Source organism: Botryllus schlosseri, chromosome 2 (assembly GCF_051294905.1).
Source record: "Botryllus schlosseri isolate E-star chromosome 2, Bs_hap1, whole genome shotgun sequence".
Classification (NCBI taxonomy): Eukaryota; Metazoa; Chordata; class Ascidiacea; order Stolidobranchia; family Styelidae; genus Botryllus; species Botryllus schlosseri.
Genome location: NC_137237.1, coordinates 28,514,258 through 28,531,112, shown reverse-complemented (window position 1 = coordinate 28,531,112; position 16,855 = coordinate 28,514,258). Strand labels below are relative to the sequence as shown.

Genomic DNA, 16,855 nt, shown 5'->3' with positions numbered 1-16,855 from the left:
ATAGTTTATATGAAAGGTCGGATCGACCATTCCTATTTAGTACCGTATCCAGTACGTGCCTATTTTCTGTACCACTGTTATTGCTGCCAGTTTGTTGGGTATTTCGGTTGAATAAAAATAAATACTTTCTCTCTCTCTCTCTCTCTCTCTCTCTCTGTCATAACCCATTTCAGAACTATTTCAGTCCTTCATAGAACACCCGAAGGTACGAAGCAAATATATCACGTTGCTTTGAATTACATGATGTATTTTTTCTATTCTTAATCACATCCGATGATTGCGCCGGTTTGAGATATTAAATCAAGACTGCATTCTTCCTACTGAAAGGAGTTTGCCGCATTCCCGTCGTTACGATGTTGCTGGATGATATCCCTCAGCATGGCTGTGAATAGGATATAGCGAAAATGATGGATTTGCATTATCTTTAGGAACAATATGGAATAATACCTGAAATATCTTCATGCCTCTCATGTTCGTGCTCCTCGTGCTTTCCCTCTTCGTCTCTACAAAGTAAGCAAACAGTGATCCTCGTAAATTAGGTGGACACATTGACATCTGGAATGCGCAAAAGTATTAAGCCAATGTCCCGAAACTCGCGTGCCTTTAATATGATAATGCCTCAATGATGAAAATTATGAGTTTCTAAGACGATGTAGCACAATCTCTTCCAGTCTGATAACAGAACAAGGCAAATAACATGTCACAGAGCTCCCTCTGATTTTAGTTTCAACTTCTGGTTTACCAGAATGCGCCGACGATCCCTCGGTTGGTCGTCAGTGACCTATACCAAATCATATTGACGGTGACTATATCTGGTGCGAGGAATAGATGAGGCATCTAAGGTAATGTACGAGATGTTTCGACCGATACAATCTTTGTACAATGGTACAATTCACATATTTATATATCGTTGAATCTTACCTCCTACTCGCAGGACGCCAGTGAAAATGAACATCTTCATGCCTCTCACCCTCGTGCTCCTCCGGCTTTTCATGTTCGCCAGGCTCTCCCGCTTCATCCCTGCAAAGTAAGCAAACATTAACCCTAGTAAATTAAGTGGACATTAATAGCACCTATGGAAAATGGAAAAGTATTTTGCCAATGTCACGAATCACTGCGACTCGATTGAAGTAATAGTGTCATAATAAGAATTAAGATCGTAAGTGCGGGGAGTCAGGTCAATCGTTTCCGGCCTTATAACGAAACGGAGTAAATAAAGCGTCACACAGCGCCTATTCATTTTGCTTTCAACTTCCGCTCGATCTTGCAATCGCATATGGGTTATGTCGGAACGTGAGGGTCGCTTATTAGTGAATTTAAACGACCGACCAATATTGATGATGTCATAAATCTGTTATATGGAATGGAATAGGCGTTTGGAGCAATGTGCGAGGCGTTTCCAAAGATCAATTATGATAGAAGATATGTATATTGATAAATCTTACCCAATATGAAAGTGAACATGAAACCATGCATGGCTCGATGTCACCATAGCCAGCACCAGAAAAGTTGCAAGTACTAGTCCCCTCATATCGTCAGTTATTTTTCAAATTCAAATCTCCTATCTGTATGCGTGATAAAACAATGGAGTTGTCTTGGAGATAGAGGGATAAATGAGATAATTGACACTGTCGTGTATGTACACCGTGCAGGTGAAATGTATAGGGCCGGCATAGTCCACTCCATAAGAAATGCTGACAGTAAACTATGTTGATGACCGATAAACTTGAAGAACATGAACATCGACTAATGACGAATTTAGCATTTGGACAAGTTTGAAGTATAAGTAGAAATATCTGCATGCCACTTCAAACCGAGTGACTGAGTACAACGACAGCTTCTGAGATTATTGAAAGAATATAAAACGAACGTCTACCACAAATTATTGAGTTATCATTGAATACTCAGTTCAGCTATGTATCACATAGCCAAACCTTTATTCAAACTATTGCTATTACACACATTGCTACTGCGCACATTTTTTACCATACACAGCAGTCGAATAAAACAGACGAGTGAAATTCGTTGTAAGATGCCGCCTTATATTCTAATATTAAGGAAATATGTACCATTAGATTCCATATGTTAGTCATTACATTAAAAACGAAGTAGACAATAGGGCTTTTGTATTATTTTGCCAACCGGATTTTAGGAGCTTGTTTAACAGTAGGCGGATAACGATTATTGCGTTGTATCTAAGTAACCAAGACACTTCGTTGTACAATACGGAATTCAATAGTATATTAATATTGTAATAAAGCGGGGTATTTTGGGCTGACACACATCGGGGGTAATTGTTAGCAACTAGTAGATAATTGGAAGAACATTATTTATCAAAAACTGTATCACCCAATATGACGTCATAAGCATAAAATTTCGAAATATGAAGTGATCGCTTTACTTCAGTGTACTACTTTCACTTGGTACACGAAGTACTGCTGTTGGCACAAACTATGTTGGCGTGTTTTGATAAAAACCGACTTCAAGTCATACATATGAAAGTGCGAACGGCTTCTCCTTTTCCTGACGACGCGAAACCTGTCATCTCGATAATTTTTCGCGCAAACAGAATATATCATGATAGTTTTAACTGTGTCGTAACACTCACTGAGCGCAGAAATCAATTGCTTTTGGAAGCAGGTGGAAATAGGACGAATCCATGATAGATGGATAAAGACGTCTTTAGTTGTTCGTTCGGTAGGCTCTGTTGACTTTTTTTTATTTGAATTGCGGTATTTTCTCTCGATGCAGCGACATATTCAAGTAAGATATTGCGGATGCCGTCAAGCTCTAAATTCCGTATGTTATCCGTACGGTGCCCATGAGGTTTATTTTTCTTCGTCTAGGTCAGGGGTGGCAATTATTTTCCTCGGTGGGCCGAATGAGAAGTAGAAAATACGTTGGTGGGCAACACAGAATAGCTTCACGGGTCGCATTTGGCCCGCGGGTCACACTTTGCCCAGGTCTGGTCTAGGTAAATGAATTCTAGCGTAAGAGTTTGTCTGTCAATGTTGGTTTCCTGAAGATACATGGTTCAAATTTGTGGGTTTAATGCTGTGCGAGAGTAGGCTGTAGCAGGATCAAATATTACTAAATATTTTTGATCCCATATCTATCGCAGATCAATTTGCTTTCACTTATCACGCGAGGTGAATTTCGTGTATAGTTTGGTACAGTGGTTATTAACCCTTTTCACCTCGTTGCGACCTTTGAAAGTGAAAAATAGTTCGCGGCACACTAGCACAGTAGTTCTAAGCTTTTTTTTGGCCTACAGCACCGGCAAACTAACAGAATATTTAGCAGCAACCACAGTCGTACAGAGATCGTCTCTGATCGAAGTACTTCTACCTTTTCGGAGTAGTCAAGTAAGCTTTGCTCTGCTTCAAAGAAATGAGGGCATCTTTTATCTCTGCGGACATGTCACAAATACGTCTACGACCGGTATCATCGTTTTCAATTCTTCCTCAGCTTTGGTCCCAGACATTTTGTCAAAATTTTAGTGCAGGCCGTATGAAGAACTTTCTCCGCTTCCGTGTGAGGTTTTGAATTTTCAGCAATTACCTCATGCTACCACATAACTTGCCTGCTGCGATCTCGTTTAAACTTCGGGCTGCGCTTAATTTCCAAAGATTTGCTTGACATTAAAGTCTGCACACAACCACATTGTCGATGTAATTAACCGTCGCGTCAAAGAGGCCAATCACGATCGCCACTAACAAATACGGAGGCGTAGAGGCGTATACTAGAATGCCGAAAGCATTTCCACGCATATCGTGTAATATCACGTGTGAGGATAGTAATACCTCAATAGTGCTACTGGTAGAGCCACCCGCATTTCAATTATAGTTACAACAAACCGGGATAATACCCTCAACAGGCGGGGAAATTTGTTAACTGATATGAATTAATAAATTTTACTTCTCAATTCTCAAATTCGTCGCCTGTAACGTAACGTTGCGCCCCGAGCCTACATTTTACCGGCGGTGCCGGCACGATACGTAACAATCGCAATGTGGATGCCTGGATGAGTATGTTTGTAATTTGAACTTGTAAACGTGAACATGATCATGACTTCTTAAGGAGTTCATTTCTCGCTTGTGATTAGGAAGACAACGAGGATTTGAAAACTGCATTGTCACACAGGCATCTCCATCACTGCTCTTCTCTGCGATCAATATACGTATTGTGCAAAACCGAATTTAGCCTGCAAGGCACGCAATATGTCGGGTAAAGCGAATAGCGGGGGATATTGATTGCGGGCATGAGAGCAATTTTGATTTGTCAAATGTACAAACTTCACATCGAGCCCGATTTAGATTATTGAGCGTTTGCTATAGATTAGAATTATTTTTGCACATAATTTCAAAAATTCGAAGAAATCTCCGGCGCAGTGGTTCTCAAACTGGGGGGGCGTGGAAGCATCAGAAGGCGGGCGCGAAGCAGCGGTCGACCGAATTTTTTTCGCACTGCGCGTGATTTACGTCTTAATCATATACTTGTTACTCTATATATAGTTCGAATTTCATATTTTTCTTATCAACAGTCTTAACCTTCCATGCCATGAAACTATCTGAAACTAGAATTTCGACAAGCCTCTATGCCAGTGGTTCCCAACCTTTTTCGATGGCAGGGCCAAATTTAGAATTTCAGAGTACGACCGGGGCCGCACGAATACCAGGGCAATGAAAGGAACCCAAAATAGTCACCAAAATATGAAAATTGGAATTGTTCCGATCATTCGATTGACGCCATTGGCCATTGTGTTGCCGCGCTCCCGTTGTTCAGAACAATCAACCTTTGCTGGCTATTTCGGAGTAGTTTTATTGCTCTGGCGAGATTTCAATTCGTATTTTAGGAATCAGTGCGACACTTGCTTTCGATAAACACCGACATATCAAATTATTCGGACGCTTGGGTCGCGAGCTATAGGACTACCAATTATGCTGCTTTCTGTCGGCTTATCAGTACGCATCTCGGCGTATTCAATCGTGAGTCACTTGTTGCACATCTATCCGTAAATTAGTTATCAATACTCAGGGCCGTAACAGCACTTCGTCAGCCCCCCCCCCAAAAAACGTTTCTCTTGGGCCCCCCATAGGGTGATAAACCGAATCTCGAAGCCCCCAGACCCCCTCAGGCTAGATGGTTGTTCACCGCAATTCATGATCTAAATCGGTGTCCGTTTCAGGCAGCTTCTCTCGACAAGTCGCGCGAAGCGCGAAAAATTTATAGAATTCATGATTGAATCGGTCAATATAATCGAGAATTGCATATATATTGGTTTCAATTTTTATCCTCTCTCTGCTCACGTAATCAGATTGACCGGTTGAGCCGAGTGAGTTGTCTTTGAAAAGGTAGGACCGCTCAATATAATAATTAAACATCTTCGGCCGTATACCCGGTGGCAGGAACGAAACAGCACTTCGTCAGGCCCCCCAGAACACTTGGGTCTTGAGCTTCCATAGGGTCATAAACCGACCCCCCGTGCCGTTGTTCGCTTCTGCCACGAAATCAGGCTCCCCGTTTAGTGAGCCAGCGCGGAGCGCGAAAATTTTCGAAAATTCAAAATAAAATAGATCAATAAGATGGTTACTTGTCCTCTCTGCTCACGTAATGAGATTTACGGGTAGAGCTGAGTGATGTGTCTTGGAAACTGTAGGGCCCGAAAATAATAATTAAACATATTCGGACGGGCGGACCCGTTGGTACGACTTCGTTACACGATGTTATTTGTTATTTCGTGACCCGAATGATGCACATCGGGTTCTGCACCATTGGTCAGAATGTGCATACGATACTACTCTATGGATCAACAGGCATTCCATCTGAGCTAGTGCATATAACAGGGGGACTCTTAACATGGCAGCACGTGATGTACCGGTACGGTCGTATGGCCGCGTACAGTGAAAGTAATGTAGTGCATTACATCATTCCTATTCAACCCTCGTAACCAACTTTTCAGCTAGATATTCGAGACACAATAATGTAATTTTGTACCACGGTTCAAACGAAATTGATGACTGAAGTTTACAACCTCTCTCTTATAAGATATTGACTTGACGAATAATTTATGAATCACCACCGTCACGTCTCAATGATACTTTGTAACGACTTATTCCAATCCTTCGAATGGAATAAAGACAATAAATTGGTACAAATTTATTGGTAAACTCGGACCTGTAGGACACGCTTCAATAAACTGACTTTTAGTGCACAGCGCCTAAATTAATGCATGGTGGTTTTTGTGACAACGGCGGAATTGTAATGTATTTATTTGGCAGATAGAATGATATTTTTACTGAAAAATTACCACGACACTGGAATATAAAGTAGGTTACATTGTTCGTTTTTGCGCATAATGTGTAAAGGCGTGCATTGATTCGGCCTCAGTGGCATATACGTCGGTCTTAATTTTAGTCCGACCCTAATGTTGCTATTCCACCGTGGTCGTCTCCGCAGTGCTATTTCCAGGAAGAACACCGAGTGTAAAAGCATTTCTAATTGTTATTGTCGAACCTCCATTGGGGTAGCCAATGTTAAACATCAAAATAATATTATATTTCCTTGTAGAATAATTCACAGTTTTCCTTGAGCTAGTCTCATGGAACCGAGGAGGCTAAGACACACGCAACTCTATACATATGACAAGTGATAACGCGCCTCGCTTGTACATCATTGGCTGCAGGCAATTAGGCGCGGTCCATAGTTGACCTGGGAATGTTGTGATGATACGCTGTGTTAAATGGCATATACTCACGAAAGGTTAGGCTTCGAAATCAAAAGTCCGTCTTTCCGAGATGCCGATTCTATGTGCAATATTTATAATCAGGATTAGGTAGTTACACTGATTCTCAATAACTGTTCGTTATAATGTTTTCGTTTAGTGGGAAAATCTACTTTAGGGGTTTTGTTCATTTAACACTCTTGATACACAGTTCATTTTGTCCACCAGTAACCCATAGTATGTGTAGACTGTAGTTAGATGTGTAATGTAGTCGATTTTAGTTCTTGTGACTCTGAGAAAATTTTGGGCTCCTCAAAGGCTTCCAGGTTGCCGTAAGCGTACTCCGTAAGCGTATAATTTCTGAATAAGACATCCGCGATCTCGCATCTACGATACTGTACAACCTAATGGGAATCGTCCTATAAGATTTGAAAAAAAATCTTGTGAATGGAAAACGCCACAATTTCGTTTATCATGATACATTAGTCACGATTCATATCATATCCGTTACAGATTTTATTCTATACCACAGCTTTACTAATCCGGAAGGTATTCTGTATTGAAATCAATTTATTATGAATGCACTGAACGACGCATTGTAAAAATTACACACCGAAGAATATAGATACTCGTAAGAGCATATCCTATGAGACAAAACACAGTTCTAAATGAAACGCCTCACATCACAATGCCCTACTCATGTTCCATAGCGGTATTCGATTACAGGATATTAAATGCATACATTGGAGAGTGAGTACAGGTTGCACTGCATTCTCCAGAAAATGAACAATAGCGACAATCAAATCCGCTGGAAATCCACCGGGATTTGTATGAACGCAGCGATACCAGATTGTATTGTATGGTTTTGATAAGGTATAGGACAGTGGTGCTTATAGTCAGGGCATGGTATATGGTATGGAATGGAATGGAAATTTTCCATACTCCATACCCACCCCAATCGCTCCATACCATACTTGGCAATTTTTCATACCATACTTAGCAATCTTCTTTGAATTACAATGCGGTTAATCTTCGTTGAATTACAATGCGGTTATGTCAAATGGACATTGCGTGATGATAATCGTACCAAAGCGCAGAAAATTATTTACAAGTTCAACAAATTGATCAAAATGTTCGTGTAACTTCTACATTGTCAGAGTCTACGGTTTTTACAACTCCATTGGTAGTTTACGGAGTGGAAGTCACGACAATCGAAATGCAAGTTGTAACACGACAGCGGTCGAATATCATTCGTTTTTATGATATTTAGATTGAAAAATTATTATTAATATTATTTTCCTTCATATGCGCGATGCGCAACTTTGTTGTCTTCAAATAAATATCGTCCGGGGTGGGTGAGTCATGAATCACAATTCGAGATAGGAACCATAGACAGTGAGCGATTTTCTGAGGTATGCAATCAACTTGACAAATCGAAAGTAGGATCAAAGTCATGATTCTGGCAAAACTGTCAAAGTATGGAAAAAGTATGGAAGTATGGAAAAAGCATTACATACCATGGGAAATCTCCATACCATACCATACTTGCATTTTTCCATATTCCATACCGAAATTTCGTTCAATGCCATACCATACCATACCATGCCCTGCTTATATAGCCTTATTATGCTTTGCGCTCCACGACAATGCCACAATGGCAATTTCGACAGTTCAATGCATTTTCAATGGCGACTTTTCTTACACTTCCTCTTCAACGAATCAGTCATTCATCATTCATCGGATCTTTGCTGCAACTTTTAAGCTCATTATACTTTCTGGGCTTTTTAAGTCGCTGCAATTGCAGTGAGGTCGGCGATAAGAAAAGTGATACCGATTGAACTTCTTCGCGACTTCTAATGATTCTATCCCCTAGCTTTCCACAAATTACTAGTAAAATTCTGCTACGCATATATACCTTCAACATGATTTCCGTGCCCTAACATTGGTCAAAATTTCGTTCAGCCTAACATTCAATTTACGTACTCTATACTCGTACCTGCTGGTAAATGAGAATGATTTTACATAGCATATAGTAAGGGCGTGGATTAGTGACCAAACGTAATGTTCGTCAAGTTCAATTAAATGATCAAATCAATTGTGGCCCTCATATCTTTGTAGCCATTAACCTTGACAACTTCAATTCTGGCATTGTCGGTGTTGCATTAGAACAGGGGTGGACAATTATTTTCCTCCGCGGTCCAAATGAGAAGTAAAAAATACGTTGGCGGGCCGAATGAAAAAATTTAGCTAAATTTTCCAGCGTGTTTTAATTTCATTTCTCAGCCAAGTGCTTGCCGATGATGATGTAATTTCATTTCTAAATTACATTGTTAATAAATGATGCTTAATGAATGTGTTGATGTTAGGTAAAGAGAAAGTGACGGTTATTAAAAAAATATTTATTAGCCGTCATGATTCGAAACAATGTTAACATGATACATTTCTAACTCTCTTTAAACCCCTAACCACGTTCTTCTATTAAGATTCTAAAACTGTTGTTCTCAAACTTTTTTAGGCACGCCTCCCTTTATGATAGTGAAATATTTCGCGCCCCTTATCAAGATATATCGCAAAATATTAAATAGTGCGATGTGAATGCTAGCAATCCCAACGGATAGTTGGTTGGCATGGAACGTTATGGCTGTTGATGAGAGAATTCTGAAAGATAAAAGTCGGACAAAACACAGAGCAACAAGTATAAACCGGGGGTAAATCGCGCGGAGCGCGAAAAAAATATTATTAAACTGCGGCTTCGCACGCCCCTTCAGATGCTTTCCCGCCCCCCTCACTTCTAGAACCACTGCACTGAAATGTATATGCGATAGTAAAAACTTATTGTCTCGGTCGCTGCCTTCCGAGCAGTGTGCAGCTTATATAGCCTTGATGTTGAGCGAAGCTTGCTGTTTTTCTGAAATTCGCCTTCCTTTTACTAAGTGCTTCGTGTTTTTGTCATAAGACCCACATTAATTAAAATCCTTAATCTCGACGACATCCTCGGCAAAAACTAAAAGGACGGGATTTCCCCTGACTCCAGTATACAAATATTTAGTGCTCTGGACCTTCTTTGAATTTCAGTTTTAGGCTTTCTTTTTTTGACATCTATTTTGGGTGATAGATATAATGAGTGATATAGTAATGGCGAGTACTGTTTGACTTGTTTTACGAATTAGGGACTTGGAAACGTATCACGTAGCAATTTGAAACACATACCGTATAATGCGAAATGTGACAATGGCAACAAAGAAGGTTAAAACTCAACTATATGGAAAGAGTGATTTCTTGTGACTTTAATTGCTACTCAAATGTGCCGTGGCCCAGCTCAACATTTGATGAGCTGATTACTAATTAAATGTCAGCACATTTGCCCAGACTTAGTCACGGCCTATTTGGGAAGCTAATTACGTTCGCTTCAATATCTTCGCGAAACCCAGAATAAAGGCAAACTACCCTCAGGTTTAGAACCGCCATCTTTGAATAAAGCTTCCAAACGGCCTGCCCTAAACCGACTCTATGAATATACCGTCATCTTGTAATTGCGATTACAATCAGACTTATTTTTGTAAATGAACGTCATTTTATATTTATTTTTGATCGCCATTTTTGCGAGGGTGGTAGTCTTCTTACCCTTTGTGGACTGAATATATTCTCTATGATTGGAAAAATTATTTCTATGCGTAACTTTAATTGTTTTGCCTCAACTTAGACATTGGTCAACAAAACTTTAATTTTTTTTTCATTATTTATTATTTTAAATGTTTGTCGCAAATTTGCGACGTCAGGCTTTCGCGACAAAAAATCGAAACAAAACAGGGCAGTTTTGACAATTGAAATTATTGTTGAAAATAAGCAAAACAGTTAGAGTTTTTGTTCAGGCACAGATGTACATGACATTTGACACATTTTATAGCCGATTGTTCTTTGCAGGTTTGTCTCTTGTATCTCTGCCTGGTGTCCACGGCAGGCGTGTGACCCACTTGGTCACGTTTGGGTGGGCTTTATTGGTCCTCTTTTCCTTGTCTTATGATACTCCTGCTGGATACAGAGGGATGGCCACCCTCTTTTTCTCCGGTCACTAATTTTCCATATTTTACCAGGTATTCTGCATATAATTTGGAAGCAAGCAGACCTTTTTGCTTCTATTTCGGAAATTGCAGAAAATCCCAGTCCCGCCTGTACAGCAACTAACTATTGACGACACATGAAAGTACAATTACATGTGATCTTTTTTTGACCGGATACATGTTCTGTAATAAGCCAAATAGGTATCCAGAAGATCAACCCCACCCATAAATGAATTGTACTGTTCGATAATGAATGGGTAGTCCACCTGTGAGCGTTACTTCGTCTCCTGTGCCATCTTTTAATTTTCCTAACATGATTTGCTTCGACAAAGGTACTGGCCAATAGCACACTGCGATTGTCATACCACTTTACTGCCTGAATACTAACGCCGTCCAGAGAAACTTCCATTACTTCAAATCTCCCTCTCCTTCTTGTCCTGCTGTCAGTGCCAATACTGAATTGTCAGCCAGACAGTCTGTTTGATCGCACAGTTCCTACTGCAAAAATCACCTTATGCGGGATGAACAATGAGCAAGAAAGATTTGATTTGCTTCCATCGATTTTGGGACATGATATCAGAAACTTTATAGTAGTAGGAATGTTGTCAGAGTTTACCAACAAAAGGCCAATGATGCAAATTAGCATCACTCCTCATTTTCAACATTGCCAAGTAAAATAACACATTATTGATCCAAAACACTTCTGGCTATGTTATTTCTGGTGTAAAGAATCCTATACATATTTTTATAAACGAATATACTCACCAAATCCTTCGACCGCGAAGCAGCAAAGAACGTGGGTCCACCGATTTCACTTAGACATGCCAATGCAATAAACAACGTCCGGGACACCCACCTTGCACTCCAAACACTCTATTTTAAAAGGCGCTAAAGGTAAGTTCGGAATGTGTACTATCTGCGACGGCCGTCGTGGCTGTGTCAAGTATGCGTAAAGTCGGTATAAAATGATGTAATTCGCTATGTACCGAATTTGTTACGCTAGTCCACAAAGGATTAAAACCAATATTCCTGATACTAAATCGCGCGCAGCGCGAAGAAAAATTTCATGTAGCATAAATCTGTCCAAAAATAATCTTGTTTATGATTTATAAAAAAAAATTAGCTTACTTCAAGTCTTCAAAATTCCGGACATTTAGGCGTATTTTAGAAATTCCTACCGGACGCAGTTTTTACAGTGAAATTACGGAAAAGTCCGGGAAATTTCGGACATATGGCAACCCTAGTTTAACATAGCTGTTGTCGGGGCATGTGAAAACGGAAGAAAAAAACTGTGAAATTAGGTGAGAATGTTTATTTTTCGAGCGATAAAGGTGTGCTCTGCAAAATATGTAGAGAAGCAAAATATGCAAAAGAATAGCATTCATTTTCTTCAGAAAGCCACCGCACTCGAACTGTAGCCAAAACACCCTCAAAATATGCACCACAGAACACGTGCGATATCCATGATGTCGAGGTTTATCGCAATTGCGGGTGAATGCTTCTTAGCCCTTTGCGACACCACAAAGTAGCACGTGTGCTATGGTGCATATCCCAAAAATATTTAAGCAGAAGCCCAAACGCGACGGCGTTCTGAGAAAAAAATGCCCTCAATGGCTTAACTTCAAGTCCAGACCACATCATGTTTAGAGCGTAGTTCCCCATCGTCACTCATAATGTGATTATCTGGTGTAATGCAATAAATCTAAATGTAAATGCTGTATTTTGATTCAATCAATGAATCATGTGACTCGAATGGATACACGCACGTCTGGTGTTACGCACAGGACCGTAACTGCCGCACCCCAAACCCCCCAATTGGGCGGCCCGAGCTCGAAGGGGAACCAAAATTATTTTGTGAATAAACATAAATCATGAAGTAATTTTTTGGAAATTTATGCAACTTTTTCAAAGAAGAAATAACAATTTGAAGTCGTGTACGTCTCAGTTTAGTACGTTTGGACGATTTCAATATCTTTTGACACGTCAGATAGGAGGACACGAAAGAGCATCATGTACCGAAGTCATTACCATCGGGTACGCCCGAAGATATTTGATTATTATTTAGGGGTCCTACCTTTTCCAACACACCTTATTCGATCAACTCTACCGGTAAATCTGGTAACGTGAGCAGAGAGAGGATAAAAATTGATAGCATTATGTATGCAATTCCCGATCATATTGACCGATTCAATCATGAATTATATAAATTTTTCGCGCTTCGCGCGCCCAGGCTATACACCCACTAAGCGGACACCCAATATAGATGAAAAGTAGCGGCAAAAAGCGTAAGGTCCGAAGGGGGGTCTGGGGGGGAGGATGCCCCCAGAAATTAGGCTTATCACCATATGGGGGGGCCGAGTTGCGCACTGTTGTCTATGGGCCTGCGCAGTGAGTTGGCGTGTTTGCGCAGACTCGTCAAAAATTAGAGGGAACATTGTATGAGACCGTACCCGATTGTTGTTATAACAACCTAGATTTGACCCTGAATATAGGCCTACCTCATATAATTATTATATGGTTAATTATTGCTGAGTTGTCCTCGAGCGCGATTAATACTTAAGTCCCGAAAAGAGCCACTGGATTTGACCTCTTACCAGTACCGGAACTGCTGCAACCCAAACCCAATATCGCGAGGGGTGAGGGGTGAGCTCGAAGGGTGCCCTAAATTATTTCAGTGAATGAACATAAATTACTCATCATGTTTTGACGACTCCTCCACGAAAAAAACACGCATGATTATGTAAATTAGAAATAGGCATTTCGGCGTCGGCCATTACCACGCCAAGATGCGCGAACACATATGAAGTTCCTGCCAATATGGGACTCCGAGAAGTGTGCCAAAAAGATTGTCAGCGAGAAAACCTTTGCCGAAGAGGATTGCCCTAATGTTGACCGTAAATTTCGATGTATATAAGTCAATTGTCCATAGACGCTTAAAAAGGCACTGCACTCTAAAAATAATTTTGGCCGCGGCCATTTTGTGTAAAGTTCGATCTCTGCGTGACTGCTGGAGCGTGAAACACCTGTGGAAATTTCAATAAATTGCAGCTCCATTAAGGATATGTCCTACTACCACATCATCATCTACTGTGAAGCCATTTTTCCATCGCGCCCCAAATATCACTCTCCTTAGCCCAGCGCCCCCTATATCGCCCACTGAGCGTTTCCGCCCCTTTCAAAATCGCCAGAGCCCCTTGGGGGGCGCTGGAGGCCAGGTCAAGAACCACTGGTGTACACTAGGGTTGTTCAAAATTTGGAAAATGTTTGGGATTCTGCGTGTCCATCGCTTATTCTGTAGATTATTGTTAAAAAACAATAATGGGCTTGAAAAAAGCTCGCAGGAAAGCCGGTAATATTTGTCTAAATGCGTTTGAAAGTAGCCGTCGGCGAGTGGGCGGGGAATCAATGAAGTGGGCGGGCAAAGAGAAGCGATTAATCCTGATTGGTTGAAGCCGGTAATAATAAAGCTAATGATTGGCTGAAAGACCGACTTTGTGAACACTGCTGGTAACGATTTTTGCGTGCTGTGTGCAGTCGTTTCTGTTGGTGGCTTTACAGACATGATATATTGCCTTTGTTAATGTTGTCATCAAGAGTCCATAGTACAACATTGCAACCGCCTAAGTTAATATCTACCTGCAGAATGTGTATAAGTGCTATGTATTGCACAGGTGCTCTCGCTAGTTGAGATACGAATAAACTAGATGCATGCATCTTGCTACCTTCAACCTTTCCAAAAGTTACTGACAGTGAGTGAAACTCAAAAATTTACCACCAGGAGTCAACATCTCAGTAGTACTTGTTAGTTGTTATGACTAGTCGACGTCTCACCAGTGTTGGGATCAAGTCACTACCTTCGAGTCACGAGTCATTTCGAGTCATTGCACATTTTGACTCGAGTCAAGTCAAGTCAATCGATTTTCGAAGGTGACTCGAGTCAAGTCACTCGATTTTTGGAGGAGACTCGAGTCAAGTCGAGTCAAGTCAAGTCAAGTCACGAGTCAAGTCACAATTCAAGTCAAGTTGCCTTTTAGAAGTATGAGGCATGATTACGTCATTGCATTTTGCTAGCTGTCTGAAATACAGATTAAGTGATCATAGATTTTGAACCGACGAACGAATATGGAGTTAAATATACACGCAAGAAGGCGCTCTATCGCTCATACATGCACGTATAACTGCTAAACTACGTAAGTCATTGCATAGCCTCAGTTTATATAGTTACCAGCCAAAATAGAGAAAAAGAAACGACTTGATAAGATGCAATACATTACCCATTTACAAATTGATATGATACAATTCGAGCCTGCGCCAATGATTGAAGACTATATAAACTATATTCGAATTCAATTTCAATAAAACAAGAGCTTTGGTTAGGGTAAGAAGTAAGAACAGAGAACAGAAATTTTGCTATTAAATTACTCTACTATACTAGTTTACGACAACGTAAGCTGTGAGCTTCGATCACTTCGTTTGCGGTCAATTTATTTGTGAGAGAACAATAGAGGCTCAGTGAAATGCACGATCATTGAATGATTGCTCGCGAACAATCCGAACATATGCAAGACACAGTGATTTGTGAATTTTATCGACTCCGATTACTTGATGACTTGAAATTGACTCGTTAATTTTGCTCCGAGTCACGAGTCAATCCACATTTCTGATTCGCCGAGTTAAGTCAAGTCAAGTCATTTTAGCAAAATGACTCGAGTCAAGTCAAGTCATACGAAAAAGGTGACTCGAGTCAAGTCATGACTCGAGTCATCCCAACACTGCGTCTCACCCATAAACGAACGCATATTACACTTTTTATTCACAACTGAATGAAGGCGAAAAGCACTATTTACAAAAGACAATAAAAAAGTACGTTGCAGATCAGTGTTGCATTGTCAGGCACAAGTTGCAGATTACAGGCTTTTGATTAGAGTTGACTTCCTGCTGTCTCCAACTGTCTTCTTATGCTGTTCCACAGCTTGAAGCAGACTGTCTCTTTGTTGTTCATTGTCAGTCAAGATTGCAGCATAGTCTGTGCTTAGCTTTACACCTCGTTCTGCGGCATCATTAACGACTTTGACAGAACTGATGTAGGAGCTCATTCTGGTGTAGGAATCTGATAAGTGCCAAACATCAACCGGTTGAGCTAGCCACGCCCCAGAGCATTCAAAAACATCAAATATGTACCACGACTGTGGCCCAATAAAATCAGACAAAGTAGTGTCCTTGTTGATGTGTACAGTTGCATTAAACGAGGGCGGGCCTCTCCTGAAACTTGAAGTTCGCTCTACCTGCAGGAGCGTCTTTGCCATATTTTCTCGGGTTTCATTGCTTTCACTCGGCGAAAACAAGGCATATACAGCGGTTTCCTCCACGATATACCAGTCATGCTTTAAAAGCTTTTGTGAAGCAGCTTTGGAAACTTGTTCATCATGTTCCTTGTAACTCAACATGTCCTGGATGAATCTCAAGTCATTACCGGCTGCATCACGACCGATGCTGGAAGCAACCCAGGCAGGGATATAAAAGAGAACTAAAAATAAATTGAAGCGATGCAGCAGTTCCACTTCTTCAGATAATTTGTAATGTTAACTGATCAGCCCACATAAACATCTTCTGAGCATACAGAATTGTGCCCATCCACCTTGCATGGTGTGTTGCACCAGGTTTGTGATGATGTATATCTCCATCTGCACCGAGAAGAGCAAGAGCATTAGTCACACATTGTTTGTAGTCATCCCGTGTGAAGAAATCTTTTCTGGCGAGTAGTAGCTTGAAGGTCTCAACTGTCATTGCTGCTCGTTCTTTAAAGCATATAGGAATAGTCAGAGTCTTGAATTGCTGTTTTCTGTCAAGACTGCTCCAGCTCTTCTTAAGGTGGGCAAACCATGTGTTCTCTGGTCCGGTTGTTGCTTTTCCAAATAAACATTTCCAGACGTCTTTGACTACTAGCTCATACACATGGTGCCGACACGCATGGTAAAAAACCTTCTTTCCTAGAAGGTCCTCAAGGATCACAACTTGAGTCGTGTGAAACGTTTGCAACAGTTTGATCTGCAATGGCTGCTATTTTCTT

The 16,855-nt window shown here is 40.7% G+C and overlaps 1 protein-coding gene across 1 annotated transcript; it reads right to left on the bottom strand.

The window, feature by feature from the left end:
• Positions 1 to 230: 230 nt before the first annotated feature.
• Positions 231 to 1,607, bottom strand: LOC145434375 (uncharacterized). The gene is made up of 4 exons (XM_080311738.1): positions 1,446 to 1,607; positions 922 to 1,020; positions 448 to 503; positions 231 to 382 (listed from the first exon to the last, which is right to left on the bottom strand). The coding sequence occupies exons 1-4, from the start codon at positions 1,529 to 1,531 to the stop codon at positions 318 to 320; spliced, it is 306 nt and encodes a 101-aa protein (XP_080167864.1). The 5' UTR covers positions 1,532 to 1,607; the 3' UTR covers positions 231 to 317.
• Between the last annotated feature and the right edge of the window lie 15,248 nt (positions 1,608 to 16,855).

Excerpts from the sequence above, each read along its gene's own strand:
- LOC145434375 (XM_080311738.1), bottom strand. The coding sequence starts at position 1,531 with ATGAGGGGACTAGTACTTGCAACTTTTCTGGTGCTGGCTATGGTGACA. Across the intron at positions 1,021-1,445 it reads CATGTTCACTTTCATATTGG|GGATGAAGCGGGAGAGCCTG; the intron begins GTAAGATTTATC and ends CTTACTTTGCAG. Across the intron at positions 383-447 it reads GAGGCATGAAGATATTTCAG|CCATGCTGAGGGATATCATC; the intron begins GTATTATTCCAT and ends TCCTATTCACAG.